Genomic DNA, 26364 nt, shown 5'->3' with positions numbered 1-26364 from the left:
ATTGATTTATAATTGATATTAGCTCATTTGAGGAGCATTGTCTTGCATTATCCATCTCTTTGTAAGGTTCTTTGTGAACCATTTGGTAAAAGTTCTTGGTGAACCGAACGTGCAAGGTATTTTGGTGATCCTTGTGACTCTTTGTGAGCACGTTAGGAATTTGTTCCCGAATGCAGGGTTTGATACCTTAGTTGTAAGGCTTGCTCCGCCGGTGAAGGAGTTTTATAGTGTATTGTAAAATCCTCGACTTTATGCTAAAGCGTGGACGTAGGACTGGTGTCGAACCACATTAAAACTCCGGTCTTAAGTTTTCTCTCCCTACTCTTTATTTTATTTGTCTTGTGCATAATTTATATTTTGTATATTGTGATTTAATTGCTTGAATCTTGCCAAGAATTTTATTTTGTAGAGGAAATCAAAATACGCGATAAAAATCCATTCATCCCACCTTGGACTATATACTCCCGGGTGGAACGATTAACACAAATCAGTAAACTTTGGCATCAGGGACTATTTTCTCACAAAAAATGGCATATGGTTTCTACCAAGTCTTTGAGCGAGGCACAAGCATCAGTATTATTCACCATAAATTATCAAACATAGCCAAAAATAAATAAATAAATAAATACACTAGATAAGAACCCCGCAGGAGCATCAGTATCTTTCAAAGCCTATGCTTGAAACTCTCATGATGCCCGCTTAGCGGATACAAGTACTTCTGGGGGTACTATATTTTGGGAATGTGTTCATTGTCGCCTTTCTTTCAAGCACTTGAGGCAACTACACCTGAAACCATAATCTGCAAGCAATGCCTGTCTCTCTTCATATGGAAGGTCCTCATCAATATAGGATATGGTAATCTGAAATATGAAAATGTCAAATATATGTTTTAGAGCAGGCCAAGCAATACCAAGATGAATATATCACCTCTTCTCCCTTGAAAATGGGCCGCAGTGAAATTATAGTTGCTTGGCCATCAATGTCCTGAAATTAAGAATGAAAATGAAATGAGAAACAGGATCTTGGGATAAATATAAAACATCCCCATGCTATGAGAATTGCCAAGTAACATCATTAAGCCAATCCTTGATGGATAAATATTAAAACTACTATTATTACAACTTCCAAAAGAAACAAGCTAGAAACCATGCTATGCTGGAGCAATTGCAGGCACGAGCAGATCAAGAAGCAAGAAGTGGATACGCTGGTTTTATTGCCAGAAGGCAGAATACATAAAATGAAGTAGCCTATTGAATTTAAATAATTTCTTCCCAGAGTCCAGTTAGTAAGATATCTAGTTGGAAAGAACCATACCAGAATGCACTAACACAGTTTTAGGGAGCTTTGAGAGCTAAATGAGGACCCAACTGATAGTCTGAACAATCCACTGTTTGGTCCAATCAGATTTGGGAAACATTGTGTAAGATTATAGACTCTAGAATCCAAGAGAGTCAAATGTGCAGGAATAGCTCAGCCACATCACTGCTGATTTTCTACCTCATGATAGGCTGCATTCATTTCTCAGCATAGCACTAAAACATGCATGAACATCATTTTTCCCTCTTCAGTTCAAAACGTAAAATTTGAATATCATGGGAATAGAAACAGAAGTCAAATGAAGATGTGCAATTCAATTAATAAAAATAAAATTTTGGTGACTCTTAACAAATCAGAGCACCTAAAAAAAGCAAGACCAAGAGTATGATAATGCTCACATATCTAAAAAAAAAGCCTCCAGATTGCCTCCATAGGGAATGATAGCACGTATTTCCATTCCTCTATATAGTATAAATATTACACATAAAGCAGCAAAATCTAATAAAAATAGAAAGGGTATAACACTGTCACTTGTACTAGTCATGGCCTGACTTCAGTTAAAGAGGCCAAAGTTCAACTCTGGCAACTGCTCTTTGGTAGTTCCACCACCCCATGCATGTAATCCATGAGGGCATGCAAATTTGGGAACAATTTGGTTTGTGCTGTTTTTTTTCTCCCCCCTTTTTTCTGTTCCTACAAATTTTAAACACCTACCCATGCGAAGCATTATTGGCAAGACGTGCTTTGACTCCCAAATTTTGAAAATGTGTATCCAACATGCTTCATAACTGTGTTTTAACCTTCTTTTTTTTTCTGACAGACATCAAAACAAGGAAACAGTAACAAAACTAAAATTTTCCCAAATGCAACCAACTGCAATGTCAGTATCAATCATTTCAGCATTACTTCACAACCTAATCCATCTATTGAAACTAATAAATACAGTTGGGAAGATTAGGGTATTAAGTGTCGAACAGATAAATAAAATGGCACACATTACAACATATTGTTGTACATATGAATACAAAAGTTGAATTTTGCAATAGAAAAGAAAAATTAAAATTTGATAGATCTGAATGCTATAAACTAGAAGAGCAAAAATCATTGCGAGTCATACAAACCTCTTCTCTTTTGAAAGCTTTTGCATTAGGACAGCAGGAATGATTCATGCAACTCTGCAAAGGAAAGAATGCAGTGCCTGATACAAAATTTTTGTCAAATGAAATCGCATTTAATGTGTCAGTTCAACAACCAATATAGATTTATAGCATTTTTTTAAAAAAATTAAATGCACAGATAATTGCATAACCAAAATATACTTAAAAATATTTTTTTCAAAAACAAAGTAGCAAGCCAAGAGTAAAGAGAGAAAAAAAATTTGGACAGCAAAAAAATTTCATTAATAGGAAGAAAATTTATACGAGAATGAGACATCTCCCAGAAAAGGCCTGGACCAATCCAGGGAAAAAAAAAACTAAAAACTGATCAATAAAAAATAAGATAAGATCAACAAGCCAAAAGGTTCCTTCGATCTCTTTGTAACTCCTGGAAACTAATTCCACTGAAAATTTCAAAATCGACGCACCACAGTGAGGCTAAATACTGAATTTTATCCCATACTAGCGCCCAATTTTAATTTCTTTCAACTAAATATCCGTGAAAAACACAAGAAAGCGTGCATGTTCAATGTATAGAAATACAAGAAATAGTAAGTGTGCTGATCTTAACTGAATACACTCGATTTATTCCACATATTTAAAGCTGAGATACTTTAAAGTTAGTTATATTTTATTTTGTTTTATTTTATTCAGATACAAAATAGATTATAAGCTTGAGGCAAATAAATTAAGAGCATCATAAGATCAAGCTACAAATCAAAGAACACTAAATTGGACAATTATATTACAATACAGGAAAGAAAAAAAAATAAAAAATAAAAAGAGAAAAAGGTATTAAAAAAAAAAGCATTTATTATGTTTTATTTTATTCAGATACAAAATAGATTATAAGCTTGAGGCAATTGAATTAAGAACATCATAAGATCAAGCTACAAATTAAAGAACACTAAATTGGACAATTATATTACAATATAGGAAAGAAAAAAAAGGAGAAAAAGGTCACAAAAATAAAAAAGCAGTTTGCTTAACATGTTAAATCATGCACACTTCATTTCAATCATAACAGCAATAAAATAACAGTGTCATGTTTTTCACATGACAATATATCCAATAATGCATCAAAGATATTTTCACAAAACTCTTTAAATATGTTATTCGCTTAACAGAAAATTATTTTAGGTAAACTACTGAAACGCATCAGTTATATAAAAGTAATAAAACCGAAAACATCCTTATCACCAAACAATATTTACAAAGTAAACATATTTTGTATTACAGAATTTTACCCCCAAAAAAAAGGGAAATCTTTAAAAACAGACAAAAAGAAATGAGCATCCAAACATCCCAACGCAGCCCAGCTTCTGAGTAACTAAAAATAATACTGGATGCTTGAAAGCAAATGGACTAAACTAATTAATTCTCACATCTTGCAAAATGCTTGCACTTGCAATTAAATCGTACCTTCACAAGTAACTGAATAATCATCACCAAGAGCATCTAGAACTGGTTGTGTGATTTCTTCAGCTTCTTCCTGCCAATAGGAAAGTAATTATAAAGCTGTTTATTCAGTGAGGCACACACACACAAGGTCATCCATACAAACCTTTTCAGGGTCTGGAAGCTCATCAATGTACAAAAAATAATCCTCCACCGGAGATGCGACCACCAAATCGCTGTCACATATGAGAACAGGTTTTAGTATCAACTTCTAGAAAAATTTGGAGTGTGTGTGCGTGTATATAGCCCGCCACATTTTTTCTTCAGGTGCACTGCTCTGCCACTGTATCATCATTATTTCTGCATGCATATTTACATGCGCAGACAACGACAGGAAGAAGCTTTGCTAAATGGTCCACTTACAGATTATTTAGCTCAAACATGCCAATAATGTGACCATAAATTTCAAGGGAGAACACTAAGCTTAGTCAAGGATTTCAATGTGAAAATTGGTAAAAAGATTAGAAAGCATAGTCACTTTGAATGATAATTTGGTTTATCCAGCAATAAAGGATACATGGCTCACATTCCTTGTCAAAGATGGCCGCCTTAAGTAGCTGCAGGGACTGAACAAAAATATGTATTGCACATCACATTGCCATCCACACATGTAAACATCCATGAGCTTAAAAGCATAATCAGAGTGTGCGCGTTCAACATATGTTTTCCCCAAAATTGCTAAGCATATTAAGTCGACAACAACATCAATAAAGAATTGCAAGCCTAATTGTGCGAACTGTAAATATAATGTGTTATTCCAGTTGAAGGACGTTAAAATAACATATCTAACATCTCTAGGCTAAAGAAATGTATTTTCAAATCAAAACAAAATTTGTGTGTTAACAAACCCATATAATTTGGATGGAACATTTTTATAGCAACCATGAAACATGGTTTGGCTGGATTAAAATAGTAGAAAAAACTAACGAATGATTTTTTGTATTATGTTGTGTGTAATAAATAGAAAAAAATCAACTCACACTCTATACAATTAATTCTAGGAAATTATAACTAATGAGGCAAGTCTAATTTCAGACACACTAATTGTGATTCCCGGCACACTCTATATTTAGAGTTTCCAAGAATGGTAGCTTTCCATATGCAGCAGATCTTCAACACTCCCACTCAAGCTAGCGAATAGATGTCAATCATTCCAAGCTTGTCCACCGGAGCTTCATAAGTCTTCCTATCTAACCCTTTAGTAAACATATCTGCCATTTGTTGAGCTGTAGTGATATATGGCATACACACTTCTCCAGACTCAATTTTCTCTCGAATGAAGTGTCTATCAATCTCAAAAAAAAAAGTTCTTTCATGTAGTACCGGATTGTGAGCTAATGAGATTGCTGACTACTTATCACAGTAGAGCTTCATGGTTCCATTGATGTTCATTCGCAGGTCCTTCAGGATTAGTTTAATCCATAGTATCTCATCTAATCCTTTAGGCTCAGAATTCTGATTCTGTACTGGATCTAGCAACAATATTTTGCTTCTTACTCTTCTATGTAACCAAGTTTCCTATATACACATAGTATCCTGTAGTGGATCTTCTATCATCCGGACATCCTGCCTAATCTGAGTCGGCATAGACTTCTACAATTAGTGTATCATGTTTTTTGTATAGGATGCCCTTTCCTAGACACGACTTCAAATACCTTAGGATTTGATTCACAGCTTCCAGATGTTCTTTACCAGAACACTGCATGAACCTACTCACATAACTTACAGCAAAAGCAACAGGACTAGTCTGTGATAGGTACATTAATCTACCAACTAACTGCTGATATCTTCCCTTATCAACTGCTTCACCCCCATCATTCACTCATTAGTTTGGCATTTACTTCAATTGAATTTCCTGCTGATCTACTTCCTTCCATTCCAACCTCTTTTAATAGATCAAGAACATATTTCCTTTAACAAAAATACCCCGTTTAGATATGGCAACTTCTATCCCCAAAAAATACTTTAGATTTCCGAGGTCTTTGATCTCATATTCTCGGGCCATCCTCAGTTTTAGATTCTCCATTTCTTCTTTATCATTCCCTGTAACAATAATATCATCTACATACACAATCAGGACAGCAATATTGTTACCTGTAGAGTGTTTGATGAATAAAGTATGATCACCTTGACTCTGCCTATAACCCATTCCTCTCATGAACCTTGTAAATCTCCCAAACCATGTTCTAGGTGACTGCTTTAGTCCATACAAGGATTTCTAAAGGTTTTCCCTTTACATTTTCTTCTGTTAGCCCCGGTGGAATTGCCATGTAGACCTCTCCCTCAAGTTCTCATTGAAGAAATGCATTCTTAACATCATACTATTTCAGCTCCCAATCCAGATTTGCTGCTAGAGACAGTAGGATTCTAACTAAATTAATCTTAGCCATTGGAGAAAAAGTTTCAAAGTAATCAACACCTGGAGTTTGAGTATATCATGTAGCTACTAGGCGTGCTTTGAACCTTTCAACACTCATCTGGTTTATACTTCACTGCAAATACCCATCTACAACCAACTGCCCTTTTTCCTCTTGGTAGTGCGCACAACTTCCACGTCTGATTCTCTTCTAAGGCTCCCAACTCTTCAAATACTGCTTTTCGCCAATTGTCCTGTTGAAGTGCCTCAGTGACATTCTTTGGAATGGAAAGACTTGTTAGGCTGGTAGTGAAAGCTTTAAACACTACTCCTAGTCTATTATAGGATACATAATTTGACATTGGATGTTTAGTGCATGTTCAAACCCCCTTCCTAATAGCAATAGGCATATCAAGTTCATTGTGTAAATCTAAAGCTGAGTTTGTACCTGCAGATATACTTTCCTCTATCGCATCCAAGGGATCTTGTGAGGAATGAATGGGTTCAGTTGTGCCTGGTTCTTTGTCTGGTGTAGGTAGTGTCTTTCTCCTTCTCTGGTAAGTCAAAAACTTTGCTGTTTTTGGCAATTTAGAAGTTTCAGTCTGCTGCAGGCTGTTTGTGGGTTCAGGTTCAGGTTGCAAAGTGTCTAGTGGTAGGATGTCTCTAGGTGCATGTTCAGGTTGCAGGAGATCAGGCCGCAGGTCAGGGTGGTCAAGTTGTTCAGGATGCAGTAAGGGTGGTCGAGCTGTTTAGGTCGCCGATCAGGGTGTTCTGTGATAGTTTCATATTCCTGCACGTCGTAAGCATAGCAATTGGCATAGAGACTTGATCTAGACCTTGATTAGGACTCCAGAACTACTCAGGATTGACCCTATTCTCCCCCATCCGAGCAGTAGGGAGAAAATGGGACCAACTCGTGGAAGGTGACATCTCTACTAATAAACAGCTTACGAGTCTGTGGACAATAACAAATGTACCCTTTGTGAAACATCGAGTACCCAAGGAAAATACACTTCGTTGCATGAGGTTCTAGCAGACTAATATTGCTTGACACATTCTGAACCAAGGCAACACACCTGAAAACATGTAGTGGGAGATCAGAATAGAATTTAAGCGTTGGGTAAATAGCTTTGAGTTTGTCCAATGGAGATTCAAAGTCTAAAACTCTAGAAGGTATCCTGTTAATAAGAAAGGTAGCAGTTAAGAGCGCATCACCCCAAAAATGGGAACATTATGATTAAAGAGTAAGCTGCAATTGACATCTAGAAGGTGCCGATTTTTTCTTTCCATTAGACCATTCTAAGGAGAGGCGTGTGCACACGACATATGGTAAATGATGCCTTTTTCGGTAAAGAATGTTTTGAAGTCATTATTGACATATTCTCTACCTTGGTCACTATGAAGAATTTTGATTTTTGTGTCAAAGAGATTTTGGATCATGTTGTAAAAAATAACAAACAGTGAAAAAACCTCAGATTTGTCACACATCAGATACACCCACATATGTCTAGTGTGCTCATCTATGAATGTTACAAACCAATGACAACCAAAGACAGAATATATTCGACAAGGTCCCCACACATCTGAATGAATAACTGAAAAAGGAGTAGATGCTTTATTAGTACTTGAAGGATAAGACACTATGATGTTTAGCTAATTCACAAGTAGAACAATGAAACTGGGATACATCAGAGGGCTTTATTAGGCTAGGAAACATTTTACTAAGAACAAGAAAATATGGATGACCAAGTCTCATATGCCACAGCCAAGCTTCAGGAGGATCACTAGGTTGTTGCATTCCATGAAAACTTGTGGATCGTATCTGCTGTTGGTGCCCATTGTGCATCTTCACCAAGTACAACCCATTTTCTTATTCACCCAGACCACTCGTTTGCATTGAGGTCAGATCCTGAAGAAAACCAGATTTAGAAAAACACACTAAACAGTTAAGTTGCCTACATAACTTTTGAACAGAGATTAGATTTGCTGATAGTCGAAGCACATGCAGAACATTAGGTAAAGTCAGTTTCCCTCCAAGATGAACTGTTCCTTTTCTTGCAACTACTGATGCTAAACCATCAGCAATTTCAACTTTATGGTTTTACCAGGGCTAGGTTTATATGAGATAAAAACAAAGCTATTTCTTGTAATATGGTCTGAAGCTCCTGAATCAACAATCCACGTGTTACAGTTATTTGTAGTAGAGAGAGCATATATAGGAAGTTTTACCACCCCCTGTGGAGCAGTCTCGGCACAGATTTCTAGTAACTTCATTAGTTCTACAAGCTGCTAGTTAGTAAAAGCTGACCCAGTCTCCTCTTGTTGTTAAGCACCTTCAGCCATATGGACTTTATTCACCTTTTTACCTTTATCTCTATTAGCTCCTGGTCTTCCATGTATCTCCCAACAAGTGTCAATAGTATGCCTCCATTTATGGCATCAGTGTCACCAAAGATTGTCCTTGTCGTCCCTTTCTTCCCCTTATTTGGAGGTCTACGATCTCTGTTGACTGCCATAGCCACGGATTCTCCACTCCGATCCTTAGTCATGGCCTTTCTTCTGCTCTCTTCACTTCGTACCATCGAGAAAGCTTCATTAGGGGAAGGAAAAAGGAGTTCTACTAATCACCATGGAGCACACATTATCAAATTCAAATTGTAAACCAGCCAAGAATTTATACGTCCTACCCTTCTCCATAAGGGGAGTAACTCTAATTGGCATATGAGTATTTGCAAGTTCTAAATTTTGATAATAATCCAATTCCATCCATAATCCCTTTAGAGTACTGAAATAGGAATTAACATCGGAATCACCTTGTTTAGTGTCTCGGATCTGATTCTCCAAATCATACATTGAATCATCATATGAGTATTCGCAAGTTCTAAATTTTGATAATAATCCAATTCCATCCATAATCCCTTCAGAGTACTGAAATAGGAATTAACATCAGAATCACCTTGTTTAGTGTGTCGGATCCAATTCTCCAACTCATACATTGAATCATCATTACCTCTACTTGAAAATTCCTCTTTCACAGCTGCCCATAGATCGCTTGCCTTCTCCATGAATAGGTGGTTACGCCCAATGTTTGGCTGTATAGTGTTGATCAGCCAAGCCAACACCTGTGAGAGAATCTTCCCATCTCTCTGCTGCAGCTTCATCTTCTTCTGGCCACTTCTTAGAGCCGTCTAGATATCCCAATTTGCTCTTCCCTCTGATGGTCATCTTGACTGATTGTGCACAATTGACATAATTGGTGGAATTCAGCTTCTCAAACACCATCGGGAGGTTGGATTGATCATTCTGTCTGTTGAATTTCATACCTGACACGAGATGTTTACTGTCAACAGCCATGGTGATTTTTGAGATTTCTGGTTGCAGGTGGGTAGGGACGTGCAGCAGCTAGGGTTTTGCTTGAGAAAGGGGTGGCGGCTGAACTTCTTTCTCATCCTGAGAGGGTGGGAGCTGAACCTCTTTCTCGGCTTGAGTCTGTGTGCTCAAGAAGCTGATGGTGGTTAGGGTTTTCCCAGGGATAGAATGTGCGGCTAGGGGTTTTTTAGGATTGTGAGGCTAGGGTGTTAAAAATCTTAGGCTCTGATACCAAGTAGAAAAAACTAATGAATGACTTTTTGTATTGTGTTTTGTATAATGTCATTATGTACTGCTGCTCTTATACATAAAATCAAATCAGGTGCCCATAAATAGAAAGAAATCAACTCACTCTATACAATTAATTCTAGGAAATTATAGCTAATAAGGCAAGTCTAATTTAGGACACACTAATTGTGATTCTCAGCACACTATATTTAGAGTTTCCGAGAATGGTAGCTTTTCATAAGCGGCAGATCCTCAACAAAAATGGTAGAAGAGAATTTACAATGCCCTCAAATGGTTAGTAACCATGACAGAAGTTCAATTACTGTATTCAGAAGCTGATGATTTTCTCAAGTTGTGACATATATTAATAGTTTTAGTTGTTAACACACTATTAGAAAAGAGTTTGGAAGCACTAAGCAAAACTAGCACATTTCTTTCACTCATTCTAAATATAGATACACTGTGGCCATGAGAGGAAAATTTACCGTGAATGCCAGCTCCCTTATTTGCATCCTGAATGCAACCGAGTCACAATTGCCAACATCATCTGGCAACGCAATGCAATCCCACCACCTGAAGAAGGATGCTGACTGGTGAATATCCTAATATAACTATACCTAAAAATACTTTTCCTCAGCAAAGATTAAGCAATCAAATATATAGAATGATAATAGACCTTTCATCAAAGAAGAATCAAATTTCAAACTACTTAAAACATGATATGATCATATTGCAATTCAATATTACCCCGGATCACATTAAATATAAGATGTATAGAATTTTTTTCTTCTGAAACTTCAGGAAACATTAGAACTTTTTTAAAAAAGAATATGCAGGCACTTGCTTTTAAAGAAAAATAAACTTCATAAACAGAAGGAAGAATGTACAAGGAGTAAAAATATTCCTCCACAACAAAACAAAAGGGAAATAAGAACCCAATAAAAAAGAACATCAAGCTAAAAAGCCAACCAATCATGCTGAAAATGAGAGAAACAAAACACTCAAAGAACCAGAAGAAAATGCCCATAGCAAGCAAAAAATGAAAAAATGAAAAAGAAAAAAATGATCCTGACCCAAATCAAAATGAATATGTAAAGAGCCATCATGAAAAATATGAGCATTTGTCAGACTGCCCCAGAAAACAGCAAACACTGTACACCACCATAAGCCTCCCAAAACCTCAAAAAGACGAGGCCTCCAAAGAACTAGTGGACACCCAGCATTCACCAAACTAGCCAAAAGGCTTATTTCACAAATTCCAAGACAAAAGCAATGGAAAAACAAATGAGCATGAGATTTATCACTATCATAACACCTTACATAGCCTTGTAAGGTCTCTAATCTGCAGCAGATTGTGGTGTCAACTCTATTAAGGATGGCCATCCACACAAAAGGCTTAGCAATAAAGGATACCTTGGAAAAAGCCTTAACCTAGAGGGTACCTTAGCCTTCCACAACGATTAGAAAGAGGGAAAAAAAGGGATTAGATAAACTAATCAAATTGGAATTAGAAGATTTACTAGGGACAACCAAACGTCCAAAGTCCAATTCCTAAAATCCCCTCTATAAAAAAGCTGGAAAGATTCCAACAAATTAAGCAAAGAAATTTCCTCAGCCTCCCCATCATTAAGATTCTTGCAAAAGTGAAATATGTGCATTATAATGAGTTATAAAGTCAAAAAAACACTCCCCCTACCAAAAGATCTCCCCAAATACACACCTGAGAATTGTATCCCACTTTATAATAAACGTAAAGAAAGAAAAGGGTTGAAATTAGCAAGATGAATTCCCCACGAGCTTTCATGAGAAACTCTAGTTTCAACTTTAGCACCAAACGACTCTCTTGCAAGCTACTTTGCTTTTCGTTACTTTGTGCTACATAGACTAAATTTCTACGAGAAACACTATAACCAATTTCCAACAAAAGCAATGCTCTTAGATACCAGATACCGAAGACCCAGGCTGCACAACTAACAAGATTATCCCTCTTCTCATCCACAAGATTATCACAAGAATATCTCTTGTACCTCTCTCCAACTTGGCAGCTACCTCAACAGGAACCTTTTATTAAAAAAAATAAAATAAATAAAATAAACCCCATAAAAAACAAAGGGAGAGGAAAAAGAAAGACAAACTTAGATCAAAGTAATTTGACCCCCAGGGAATAAAGAGCAACTTCCAACCATCAAGACACTTGCACACCTTAGTAACCACCAGATCACAAAACTGCACGAAGGATTACCACCTTCTAAGACTCCAAAAAATGTCAAAGGCCTTTGCCAAACCCCATAACCCATGAGAATAGCAAAACAAGAAACCACATTTGAGTCCAGATTAATAGCACCTAAACCACACTCGCCCAAACTAATCTTAAACCTTGACACTAACTCAAACATGTAAAATGGCTATAACATTACAAAAAAATGAACTATCATCAAACAAGGGGAAAAATATGGTGTCATCAGCAAACTAACAAACTCATCCCTCTCCTCTGAGAGACACAAACGAAACCCTTTCAACAGCACCATGAGTCATTTTACTCAAAACATCAACAACCAAAATAAAATAAAGGGGACAAAGGATCCCCTCCAGAGACTGAAAACCAATTCTTAGGTTCTCCATTTATAATCTTAGCCAAGTAGAAGAAAGACGACCGCTAATCCAACCTCTCCATCTCAAACCAAAACGAAACTATCTAAAAGCCTAGTCAGAAAGTCGAGTTCACCATATCATAAGCTTTCTCAAAATATAAATTTAAATAATAACCCTGTTCCCCTTTATCCTACCAACTTCTTCGACAATCTCTAGCCAAGAGGGCAGCATCCAAACTCTTATCTCCCCACATTATCTCTAGCCACATCCCAACGCTGCTCAAGAAACCAAATTAAAACATCACATTCCCCGGGCTCCTTCACTACACTAAAAATTGCATTCCTAACCTCCTTGTCAAAAAGCCTCTCCAACCACCAACACCTTATTACCCGAAATAGGGGCCCCCGTACTACCTCTTCATCATAGGTCTAATCTTAACCTCCTCCAAACAAATTCCTAAAAAAGCCAGTATCACCCTATAATTGAACTCAAATCCTAACAACATCCCCTCCACTAATCTCCAACTCTTTAATCACTCTTCCTCCACCTGCTTGTACCTGCCTATGAAAATCCTAGTATTACAATACCCATAATTTAATTCATTTGAATAATTGAATCTAACCTTGACTCAACACATACCTTCCTTCAACAACAAGTCCTCGAAATCATTCTTAAGAGACACTCTCCTCTAGGCAATATCCCAAGAAAATGTGCCCAAATTCTCCAAACAATCAATAGCCTCTATATCTACTCAGAACATTAACCTTCTGAATTATCACATCACCAAAAAACCCTGGCATTCCATTTCTTCACTGCCTCCTTGAGATGTTTCAAGTTCTTCATAGACTTAAACCCTAGCAGGAACAATTCCACCAAATCTTTTAATGAAAGAAATGGATATATTAAATTTATGCACAAAATTAGCTTTAGTAGTTCAACCATCATCTGATATATTAAATTTCCCAAAAAAATTCCAAATTCTCATGGCTACAATGTAATATTTTTGAAGTAGAGATATATTGTGATCTTTAAACCTTATTCACCAAAACTTTCAAGCACAATACCAAGGTATGCATAAATACATCTTGCCTCGTAAAGATTAAAAAAAAAAAAGGGGGGGGGGGGGGGGGACCAGCCCAGAGCCCAAAGCTCCTGCATATGCAGGATCCAGGGAAGGGGCATACCACGATGGATCTATAGTACGCAGCCTTACCTTGCACTTTTGCAAGAGGCTGTTTCCATGTCTTGAACCTGTGACCTCCAGGTCACACCCAACAGCTTTACTGCTAGACAAATATTGTATTCAGATGAACTACAGAATACGCTGCTAGAGCACTGAAATTAAATAATTACCTTCTTTTGTATCCCATTGATACAGGCTTCCATGCCTCCAAAAGCAAAGACATATTGGAATTGTCCAAATCATTGGGCATGGCATAGTTCTCTTGTTCTTTGAGACTAGTAGCTTTTAGCTTCCTGTATTTTAAAATAGTAAAGGAAATTGCCTGAAAATAGAAGCCAAGTAGAATTTAGTCATCCCAGATTGACACCATGTCCCAAAAATTGTAGGTACTGCAGGGGGAAAAAATCTAATTTTTGGTATCTATGATCATTTAGTTCTGCATTATTTCAACTGCTACAGGGCATGTCAGATCTCATCAAATATTACCTTGTCAAAATAATATCATCAAAAACTGGATCAATTGAGATGTAGAATAGGCTGGAAATCACATTAGAATCTCCCATATCAAGAAAAGCATTTTTTTTTGCACTAGCATTAATTTGTTTGTGATTTTTTTTTCTGAGACAATGCATTTGCAGAGAGGAGCATTTCACTGGATGCAAGGTTTTATTAGATTTTGATTAAAATTTTGAAGCCTCAAAAATAAGGAAATTTTAATGAAAATTTTGATTTCAATATCAAATTTGACTTTTAAAAATTATTTAAATAATAAATAAAACATGGGAATTTTTTTATGGAACTTTGGAAACTGTGAATGCTGAATGGACAGCAATGAATGATTCAGAACTGAAATGTGCAAATAAAATGCATAAAAGACAAGCATATGGTGTATAATGTGCAATAACCAATTCCTTTAAATAAAATTCATAAACCAACTAGACATTAGTTTCTATGCAAATGTAACTTACAAAATCTTTTCTGAAACTTGAAACAATTAAAATTCAATCTAAATCAAGAGACTTATTTAATGAAATTCTTCAAAGTTGTTAAAATTTGTACAAGAAGTACCAAACAGAAAACTCTCAATATTTCCATCAAAGTTTTATGAAAATGGCACTACATTGAGTATAATATTGGAGGGTTTGAAACTGGCATTTCAATTTCAATGAGATTTCCATACCCATATATTTGACAAATTTCACCAAAATTTCAATATTTTGATAAATTTCAGATGATCAGTGGAAATTTTGTAAGAGGAAAACGGGCCTGCCTTACGATTTCAACAGTGATGGAAAGAGGAACTTTTGACAACTTCATGGAAATTTAAGACCATGACCATATGAAATGAGTATGGTGAGTACCTATACAAATACAAGTGCAAGTAAAATATTAGTTACATTACATATATTTAGGTCTTGAAATGCTATCTTTTTCTGTGGCATTGAGAATGTATTGACTCTAGATAGCATTAAGAATGTTTGTTGATATCAGAGTTCCCGATTATATCATTGATAAACACTACTAATTGTTAAATGAGGGGACTTCAGGCAAAAAATTATAAACATTGTTACTGGTTACCTCAGTTAGCATTATTGGTGTGCTAATAAACGTGAGTGCGTTAGTAAGGGTATTATGGTCCTTGTTATGTACTCGGCATATAATATAAATAGAGGGAGAGACCGATCACTGTGACTAGAACTTTCAGTTTACACAATACTCCGACATAGTATCAGAGCATGATCTGACCTAAACCCTAAGTGCCATAGCCAACGCCACACTAAACCCTAAACATCATAATCCTATGCAAATCTGCCACTGTAGGAGGGTCATCCACATCATCAAAGACTAGAAACAACTCAAAGAGTCCCCAGAAAACACAGAAATTGTCAGAACTCTGGACATCACCACCACTTCAGAAACGCAAGAATCCCTTTAGATTTTGCAAAACCAACCACACAAGTAGTCACTAACACTGCCAATCTGAAACCCTCTCAAATTTCATCGCTGGAGAACTAGCCAAGCACCCACAAATGCCGTTGAAGGCCAACTTTTCCAAATGTCAGATGCCAGTGCGCCAGGCTTCGTTGAGCATTGTTTTTGCACCAATTTCTTCCAGCATGTCTTGAACCCCTCTATACTCCATAATATTCAGTTTTCGGTCATGTTCATCCAACCTTTTTTTGCTTGGTCACTTGCACACTTTGTTCATGATTGTTTGGTATCATTAGAGTTGCATGGCAGCGGCAACTGAGTTCCTCACTTCCTCGAGGCTGTGGCAATGATAAGCTAGTTTATTTGTGACTCATTCATGCTTGTTCCAACTGTTCACCTTGTTTGTGCTTGTTCGGTTGTTCCACTAACTGTGTTCCTTGTTGGTCTTGTTTGTGGGAGCTAGGAGGGAGTCCATGAATCCCAAAAGTATGTTCCCTTCATCACTGTCGCAGATAACAACCAAGAATTTGGATGTAAATAACTATGTGCAGTGGCCTATGGCTGTCAAGATCTATTTAACATGCGTAAATTGAGCACTTGTTTCAATCTAAGCCCAATGACGACCAAAGGAAAAATGTATGGATTTAGAGAGATGTGTTGATTGTCTCCCTATTGTGGAACTCAATGAAACCCCATATTGCATAGATGTGCATACAACTATATGTACGCAAGGAGATTTGGGATTATATCAAGCTCTTATATTCCAATTAGGGGTGAGCATAATTCGGGTTTAACCGAATTAATCAACCGAGTTCAGTCAGTTCAGTTCGGTTGATATAGAGGTTCGGTTTGGTCCGGTACAGTTACAAATTTGGATAATTTCGGGTTTTTGGTTTTTAGTTCGGGTATAGGGAATTTTAAGTCGGTTAACCGAATTACCCAAATTACTAATTAATTAAAAATTAAATATAAATTAGTAATATTAAATATAACTTTGAAAGATAAATTAAGGAAGGAACATATTCACAATAAGTTAGGTGTAGCTCCTATAGAAGATAAGATAAGGGAGAGACAACTCAGATGGTATGGACACTTGCAACATAGGCCACATAGTGCACTAGTGAGGAAAACCCCACCTAGGGACTTAAGGCTTGGTTTTGTTGCTGTTATTGTTGTTGTTGTTGTAATATTAAATATAACTGATATATTATATATTATATAACTGTTCGATTTTCTTAATTTATTTATTAAATCAATGTCATTCTAGTAACTCCGCCTGTGGTGCACTTAATGTCCTAATTTTTTCACACATAGTCGATCCCAAGCCCGGGTAAAGGAGGAGGGTTGCAGTAGATAGCTAACAATCAACGTAAAATTTGTCAAATCACTATGATATAAATCCTTACCGAATATTTATTATGTCATTATCCTAATTCGGCTCTTACAATTAAAAGAAAGGGTAAACACTACTTTTATTATTAATTTTAAAATTTGCAATCATATTTTGTTTTTATAATTAATTTTAAATTATTTCAGTCAAATTCGGTTAACTGAATTACCTGAAAAGTTGGCTCGATCGAGTACGGTTCGGTTACAACACCTAATTCGGTCGGTTCAGTTAGAGATTATTGTTAACCAAAATTTTTGGTTAATTCGGTTAATTAACCGAATTTGGCCAAATCGACCGTTTGCACACCCCTAATTCCAATAACAATACACATGTACCATTAATCTCTGGAGTAATTTCAATTCTAATAAGTAAAGTACTTTGCAAATATGAAGCGCATCCACAAGCAACTTAACATCATGTAACTCATATGTCATAACAACTGATATCTTGGAGATGCAAAATCAGAGGGAACAAATGACAGTCCTTCGAGTCCTAGCCAATTCGGAACCCAAGTCCCACGTCCTTGGTTGTGTTGCCATTCTTTCCTAATGCTTATTCTTGTGTCCTTTATGCTTTCTAAGAAAATTTCTTTTGTTGCATTAGGTGATTATGGTTTTCCACCAAGTGGTCGCAGAAGTTCTTGGAGCGGCTTGAATGGTCATGGTGGAAGGATGGAGGTGGTAGAGCCCCATACACAAGTGCACTCATTTTGGGTCATATGATTGAGCAATGTTGGGATCTTCACATTAAACTGCCATGCATCACCCAATGCAACCACCACAAATTCTACTATTTTGGGTCCAGTATGTAGGGATAGCATTGCTTGCTCAGATAGGTAACCCTATAGCTTGCCTATTGTCCAGGATTTCTCCTACTAGTCCTTGGGTTATAAATTCAGTTGCTACTGACCATATAAGATGCATAACCAATTTTTTTCCACTCTCAAGTATTTTTGAAAGCTTAACTCATGTTGCCCTTGCCAATTGTTCCACTATTACCAAGGGAATAAAAAAGGCAGCCCGGTGCACAAAGCTCTTGTGTATGCGAGATCCAGGGAAGGGACGGACCACAATGGGTCTATAGTACATAGCCTTACCTTGCATTTTTGCAAGAGAAAACCCATGACCTCCAGGTCACACAACGACAACCTTACCATTGCACCTAAGCTCCCCTTCTATTACCATTAAGGGAATATGTACAGTAAATCCCACCTCCACTTTCTCTCTTTCTTGTGTTTTGTGCATTCCTAACTCCTAAGTTTCCCGTAATCTTATATTAGTTAGCTTACAATATCCATGAATTGTCAATAACACTCTACCCTCATTATGTTGTCATTCAGAGTTCGAACACAAGAAAAAGATAGATGGAAAAAGATATAAGGCTGGAGGACTTTATTGCTTAGAGTCACTATCTCCTTCTGCCTACAATGTAGCTCTTACACCACTCCAAATCCATTTGTCACCATGATCATCCTTTATTAAAGAAGTTAAAACAACTAGTTCCAGTATTGAGTTTCTATGTCTAAACATGAGTGTGGTTTGTCAATTGGGAAAGCATCACTGTGTTCCATTTACTTCTAGCATCAATAAACGGGCAATAAGTCCATTCATGTTGGTCCATTCTAATGTTCAATGTCTTAGTCGGGTTGTGTCAAAGTTGGGATTCCAATATTTTGTAAGCTTTGTTGACTATTCCAAGGATAAAATGGCTTTATCTAATAAATGATTGATTTGAGTTATTTCATATCTTTTGTGCTTTTTTGTTCTGAAACAAAGATTCAAATTGATTTGCTTGTTTTGATACTTCACAATAATAACGCTAAGAAATACTTTAGTACCCAATAGACTACCTATATGACTTAAAGTGTAGTATGATTTATTTGTCATCTTATGCCCACACACTCCCAAAAAAAAAAAAAAATGGAGTTGTAGAGAGGAAAAATAAACATATCTCATAACCTATTCTATTAGATTAATGTCCCTAAAGCACTTTTGGAGTGACCTCGTACACATTGCTTACTCCCTTATCAATAGATGAATGCAATTCTTTGTTTTTGTTTGAATTTTCCCTACTCTATTTTCTTTCCAAATGCTCATTTATTCTTTTTACCTCAATGCATATTTAGGTATATGTCATGTGTCCATCAGTTAACCCCAAGGGTGGATAAGTTGAATTCTCAAGCTATAAAATGTATTTTTTGAGCTACTCATGTACTCAAAAAGAGATACCATTGTTATAGTAATACCTTACATCGCTTTTTTGTTTCTATCAACATTACCTTCTTTGAGTCCACACCTTACTATTGTGATTCCTTCAGCTTTTTTGACCTTGACAAGTCCCTTTACCCAACCTTCCAAATTCTAGCTTATTATCCCTACCTTATCATTCACCTGCATCTTCATCTAGTTTGATTCCTTCTCATCACCTCATCATCTTAATGCAGGTGTACATATGACCAGAGTCTTAAATTTCAATTTTGACTAAAATTTCAATGCTTCAAAGTATGGAAATTTTGATTTCAATTTTAAAAAATGATGAAAATTAGTAGCAATGCTTGGAATTCTAAAACCTTAGAACATGGTTAATAGACATAATATAGCAAGTTTTAGAACTAATATATTATAAATTAAATACATCGGTGACAGTCATGTTGTGTATGAGGTGCAATACCTATATTACAATATTCATATTAAACATATTCAATATTATAAATGAAATTCACAAATAGCTAGATATTATTCATTATATAAATAAGATAATTAGACATAAATGGTTAAATAAAATGTTCTAGGCTTGTATGTAATATCGAAGTTTAATTTTTAATATTCCAAAAAGCTTTTGCAATAATCTTTAGTTTCAATAAAGAAATAAGATAACTTAAGAGAAAAATGACACTTTGCATTTAAATATCACTCTCCCCCTTAGCCACCACCTATCATTGGCCTTTGCATCAGTTTGATGTGAGAATATGCCTTCCAAGAAAGACTATATGGAGCAACCGCCTGGATTTTTTTCTAATCCTAGATTTTGCTCATTGCATATGTGGATGATATTGTGCTTCCTAGTGATGATGATCAAGGTATCCAAAGCTTCAAACATTTTCTACAAACTAAACTTCAGACTAAAATTTAGGGTCATTGGAAATACTTCTTGGCTGTAGAAATATCAAAATCTCGTACAAACGCCGTTTTGTGATAGAGAAAATATGTTCAAGACCTTTTAGATGAAACTTGGCTGTTGGGATCCAAACTTGTAGATACGCATATGGATTCTAATAACAAGTTCGTGCCAAATGTGGGTGATTTGTTGAATGACCTAGAACGATGCAAGAGACTTGTTGCATAGTTGAACTATCTTGCAATCACTATTTTTCACAAGAAGTCTTGAGAGCTAATATCTTGATTTAAGTAAACACTAAATGGTCATTCTCATCTTAAGATACCTGAAAGTGCACCAAGGAGAGGTCTCTTATATCAAGATCAAGGTCACACTTAAGTTCAGCAATATATGAGTGCAGATAGGGCTAGGTCACCTTCCCACAACCAAGTATTTATTTTTTCTGGTGGTAACTTGGTAACCTGGAAGATGAAGAAATAAACTACGATGGCCCAGTCAAATGATGAGTCCGTCTATCAAGCATGGCCCACACAAGTAAACTTGTTTGGCTAAATAACATGTTAGAAGAAACTTGGTTTTTTGCATCCTCGAACTATGGAATTTATGTGTGGCAATCAAGTTGCTTTTCATATTGCCTCCAACCCAATCTTCATGAGGGAACAAAACATATTGAAGTTGATTGTTAATTTGTTGGGGAGAAACTTGCATAGAAGCTCATTACAACCACCCATGTGAAGTATGAATTCCAACTTGCTATTTTATTCACTAAATTCTAAGAGGATGCTCATGTTAAATGCATTTGTAACAAGCTAGAAGCATAAGATACTAAGCTCCAGCTTAAAAGGGGAGTGTTGAGGTTATTTTAGTTATTTTAAGCATTGTTGTTGGTAAGTTATTATTGTGTTGGTAAGTGTGAATGCAAAAGTTAGTAAAGATATCATGGTCATTGTTATGTACTTGGCATATAATATAAGCAGAGGGAGAAGCCTATCATTGTGACTAGATCTTTCAATTTACACAATCCTTCAACAAATAGAAAGAAAAAATTATAAGGAAAAACTAATAACATCAGCAACAAAGCGTACCTTTGCAGCCACAAGGAAAATATCATTTGTTTCTGCAGAAAATAAAAGAGAAAAAGTAATCTGAAGCAAGCAAGTACAGAAAATCAAACAAGACCGTAGATAATATATATATAAACACATACATACATGTGTATTTTGGTCGTGTGAGTGTATCTAAAGATACGAGTCTTGCCATTTAAACACCACAATGTTCCTTACCGTTGGCATGTTGTATGAATTTTATCAGTGCCTCCCTGCACAGTGATTCTGATTTCTCCCCCATACAAAGTAAAGAATGAAACATATTCCAATCAAGCTCTGCACATGATTTGCTACAAAAGTTCCACCAAGATTATTAGAAGTCGTTCCATTGAAGGAATCACTGAGCTGTCAAAAAATTGTAAAGGGTAGAATTGTGAAATAGACCATGAAAACACTTGCATATATTTAGAAGGTTTAAGAGTTTATTAGCTTTATGCAAGTAAGTTTAGACTTTAGATTTTTAGCTAGATACAGGGTTAGTACCATTTAGGCAGTCTGCTGCATTGTTCATTTTGATAGGTTTGTTGGCTGTATTATTTCAAGCAAGCCACAGAGGTCCTATATGCTCATTGGACAAAAACTAGCTGTGGCCTTGTTATAAATATTTCTAAAAGCATTCAAAAGACAAGAACAAAACAGATACAAACTCAAGCACACCAGCTTAGAGGCAAGGAAATATTAAGCTCTAATATATCAGTCTGTTAGAGACAAATAAACTACTCACAGTTTCAATTGGAAATAAGTACCATTTCATAGGTATTGACAAAAGACATATCACGATTAATTTTATAGTAGAATATATAAAATTGTTGGTTGCATGTACAGAATTATAGTGACAAGAAAATTACTAGAAACCCTAGAAAGTGTGGTAGTTTTTTATTTGATTAAGCAAAAGAAAAAAAATTATTTTTTTTCATAGAAAAAGGAAAATAGTCAACAAAAACACACAAGAAAAAATTTACAATTTAAAGTTATTAGGCAGCCTCACCTGCAGTAGTAAGCTTCTCTGCATCCACCAGGACATGATACAACAGAAGGTAAGGAAAACTGTTTGGAGTGTGGTAATACTATTTCACCATTCATTAATGACTTAACAATCTCTTTGGGGAGAGGAGTCTTATCTCTGGAAGTGCTGGAAGCACATTCTCCCCAGTTTTCATGATCCTTCATGCAAAAATTGTCTTCACTGGTGGGTAATTCAGTTTGGAAACAATCATCTGAAATGTGCGAGATGATCTTTCTATCACATTCACTTTCACTATCCACTGAAGTACCTAATTCTTGGAAATAGAGTTTCCTCCCAATTTGAAGCTCTATAGAGCCAATAAAACGGAAGCAAAAGCTACACACTAGACATTCAATCTGCAACAGCACAAGGGGAAATTAGCATGAAAACTTAAAGGAACAAGTTAAAGAAAATAAAGGCACATTACACTTGAACACCTATAGTTTGTGTCAGTCTCACTATAATCCTTAACCTTTCAATTTTCAAACAAATATTAAGTCAATGATTTGTTTCCAATCATAACCTGACTACATTAATTTATAGCCAAAAAAAGAATCATTTAAGCATCAAGTGACCTTCTAAAACTGCAATTCGCTACACAGATTATGGTCATAAACACCTGAGTAAAACTTAGTTTCCTATTCCTAACTAGAAAACAGAATAGGAACCCAGTAGTCAAATGTAGAATTAGAAAAAATTGGTATACTCAACAAGATTTCATGGACACAATTTATCCACTAAGCACACATTGACAAGTCACATGATGCTCACATAAGTCTTTTCCATCCATGAGTGGAACACCTATAATCTCTTATTTGACACCATGGGGATTAAAAAGGATAACTAACAAAACAAAACAAAAAAATAACAGTGCTAGCTTTAATTTTTAACGAAAATGTAGGATAATAATGCCTCATATTTTGCAGACCTTGTTTGAAGAATGTTGAGCACCCACAAGCATTTGGTCTTTCAAAAGAAGATCTCCCTCTCCAAAGTCCAAGTCAGCATAGACACCTACAATTCACCATGTATAGTTTAAAAAAAGAAAGAAGTCATAAAATCCATATAACTAAAACTGAGGCAGGCTATTCTTTAGCCATATCACACGCACAAAAATGCATATCTACAAAGTACATTGCTAAAAAGTACCATCACCAGTGATGTAACATAAATATAAGCTTCACTTTAACCTCAGAAGCGTTGTGCAAAAGACCAAAAAAGAAGAGAAATTGACATTAATATTCATTGGTACATGTTTCTAGTTGAAATGTAACTTTCACCATCCTAGTAACCTAGTAAATGTTCCTAGTCGAAATGCAACTTTCATCATCTTAATAACTACCCATTAAAATGGAAATCAATGATGGCACACCCCTAATGCCTATAAAAGGGATCCCATAAGAGAGGCAAGAACATCCCATTCTCATCCATATTCTTACTGTTGCAAACATACGATCCTTCCAGACTCTCTAACTTAGGCATTAAAGTGATCCCCAAAATACACCTTGGATCCTCCAAGCCTCCTTTTCTTGATTCTCGCAAGTGGTCAAGATCGAGGTCAATCTATTTTTTTCAACCAAATTTTGGCTACAACAGTTGGCATCGTCTATGGGACTCCCTAGAAGGATTTCCCTTTTTCACCTTGATCATGGCCACATCACACAACTCTGAGTCAGGACCAACCGCTAGGAATTATTCACCCTAGTCGGTCTACTCCTTGCCACTAAACCATCCACCGCACCAATTGCTAGCTGCTTTCCAAAGGAGGGTGGAAGATATGCTTGGAATGATCCTACAACAAAAAAAGGATCCAACAGAGCCTAATCAAGAAGCAAATCAAATAGAAACGACACCTAAAGAGAAATCAATGGCACCAGATGAAACAGCCTTGAAAACTCTAGACCTAGTGAAAAAAAAAAATAGAAGATGCTAAAAGTGTAGGCATCAACGAACAACAATCTCAAGAATTTGAAGAAAAATTCAAGAAACTTGAATAGTTGGAGAAATTGGTAAAAGAGGCTCACAACCAGCCTTTGACAAGAGAATCATCAATTAAACTTTTAGATCCCCCTTTTACCAAGCAAGTAATGGACATCCCTTTGCCTAGCAAATTTAAAATGCCTGCCATGGAAGAGTATGATGGATCATCAGATCCCTTACATCATCTTGACACCTTCTGAATAATGATGCAACTGCAAGGTGCACATGATGTTGTAATGTTTCAAGCATTTGCATCAATCCTTATAGGAAACGCCAAACATTGAAACTTGGTTTGATTAGGTCCTGTTGACTTTTTGAGTCCGATCTCTAGTTTTGATGCTGACGAAACACAAGGATCTTATGTGTGTATCTAGTTTGTGAGTAGGTTTACAATACAGCACACACATGAGAGTGGATTTATGGAAAAGCCTTGGGAACTTAAGGATCATACTCCTGACATATTCAATGAGAAAATGAAGAGTAAAAGTAGAAGACATATTTATGCTTCATTTGTAAATGCATTTATTATATTTGGGTCTGTAATAATTTATATTGGTCTGTAATAATTAATGCATGGCATGCATGGTAGGAATATAAGCTCAACATGACCGTAGACAGACCATAGGGAACCACAGGACCTTAGGGATCACCCTTCGGTCGACCGACGTCGGATTTTTTTTGAGTTAGCTCAAAGACCATAGATTGACTTTAGGTCTCTAAACATCACATGACAAGGCCCCTATAACTTAGAAATTACAAATCTATGAATAGGGGTGACTTAAATTTCAATCAGGACTTAATTGCACACATTTAGTGTGTTCAGTCGACCGAACCAAAACCTTCATAGACCATTGGGTCGACCGAACCTCCCAAGGTCAACAAGTCGACTATTCAGTCGACCATTCTTAAAATGAACGTGAATTGTCTGGTCGACCAAATTGGCACGTGGCTGATTCCCAACGCCCTGGTCAACCGAACTTCTAGTTGAAAAATGGTCTAATCGACTAAACCTCGGATCACTCAAAATCGCCCTCATTACGGTCGACCATTTTCGCAGTTGAAAAAGGCAACGGTCGACCGAACCTCCAAGAGTGGTCAACCAAACCCTCAGTACGGTCGACCGAACCTCACGGGTTGTCTAATTTTTACCGAGGTAAAACAAGGGTTATTTTTAGTTAAACCTCAATAAACATTTTCCAAAATTCCTCTTATGTCCCCAACGGTTATTTTTTTTAGTGTATCTATATATATGGGTTCATTTGCAAAGGTTAACAAGAGATTAGGGTTTTTGATTAAAAATTTTCCTCGAAAATTTTTAGAACTTCACTTCCACATATAAACCCATATACTCTACCCTTTTTCATTTCTTTGCTAAAACCAATTTGGTAATAGTATTGTGAGATATCCCATAGTGTTTACACAAGCTTATACTCTTATTGCTTTGATTATTTGTTGATTTTTATTGAGAGTTAAGTTCGAAAGTCTTCCCCCTTGATTTAATCAATAAATTCTTGTGAGGGGAAACTTTTTACTAGCTTGTGAGTATTTGCATTTTTATTGCAAGACTCTTAAGTTTGTCTTGTGATTGTGAAGCAAAAATCTTTTTGACAAGCTTGTGCTACAAATATCTCTTGTGCTAAATATTTTTGAAAATCATTTTGAGATATTTGATCATATTATTTGAAATCTTTGAAACCCTATTTGTGATTGATATATATTGGTATACATTTTTTCAAAGATAGATTGATAATACACTACACTCTTGCACTTGATTGCTTAGTGACACTACATTGAGTGTTATTGCACATATCTGCACTAACCTTATAGTTCTTATCATTTGGAAGTGCATTAATTATTGCTTGTGCGCATCGGTACAAATTTGCTTAGCATAGAAGCACTTGTATTGTACACGAAATTTGTATTGCTTAACTGTTGTATTCCAGGCGTGGCCTGAGGGGGTATTGATCTAGCCCGTAAGGATCGATAGGGTCTTCTCCGCCCCATAAGGAGAGTTTGTAAACATTAAGATCAGCCTTGGTAATTTGATCTAGTTGTAACCGGTGCCACTCCACCCGTTAATCATCGGGCTTGCGAGCTGAGGCGGGGACCTAAGCAGTATTGGCCGAACCCCGATAACATTTTTGGTGCCTGCTTTTAATTTCTGCATTTTACA

The 26364-nt window shown here is 36.2% G+C and overlaps 1 protein-coding gene across 1 annotated transcript in view; it reads right to left on the bottom strand.

Moving 5' to 3' along the window:
• Positions 1-513: 513 nt before the first annotated feature.
• LOC131164585 (histone-lysine N-methyltransferase ATXR2) overlaps positions 514-26364 on the bottom strand; it is a 48285-nt gene continuing 22434 nt past the window's right edge. The window contains exons 3-15 of the mRNA XM_058121881.1: positions 23140-23225; positions 22194-22567; positions 21383-21495; positions 21185-21216; positions 13831-13982; positions 10371-10458; positions 4450-4498; positions 4296-4350; positions 4039-4108; positions 3897-3966; positions 2439-2515; positions 928-984; positions 514-860 (exon numbers count right to left, since the gene is read on the bottom strand). Coding sequence (XP_057977864.1) covers positions 747-860; positions 928-984; positions 2439-2515; positions 3897-3966; positions 4039-4108; positions 4296-4350; positions 4450-4498; positions 10371-10458; positions 13831-13982; positions 21185-21216; positions 21383-21495; positions 22194-22567; positions 23140-23225 — 1337 coding nt within the window. The 3' untranslated portion in view covers positions 514-746. The remainder of the gene's footprint in view (positions 861-927; positions 985-2438; positions 2516-3896; positions 3967-4038; positions 4109-4295; positions 4351-4449; positions 4499-10370; positions 10459-13830; positions 13983-21184; positions 21217-21382; positions 21496-22193; positions 22568-23139; positions 23226-26364) is intronic.

This window comes from Malania oleifera, chromosome 9, assembly GCF_029873635.1.
Source record: "Malania oleifera isolate guangnan ecotype guangnan chromosome 9, ASM2987363v1, whole genome shotgun sequence".
NCBI classification, from domain to species: domain Eukaryota; kingdom Viridiplantae; phylum Streptophyta; class Magnoliopsida; order Santalales; family Ximeniaceae; genus Malania; species Malania oleifera.
This window is presented reverse-complemented; position numbering and strand designations above follow the sequence as displayed.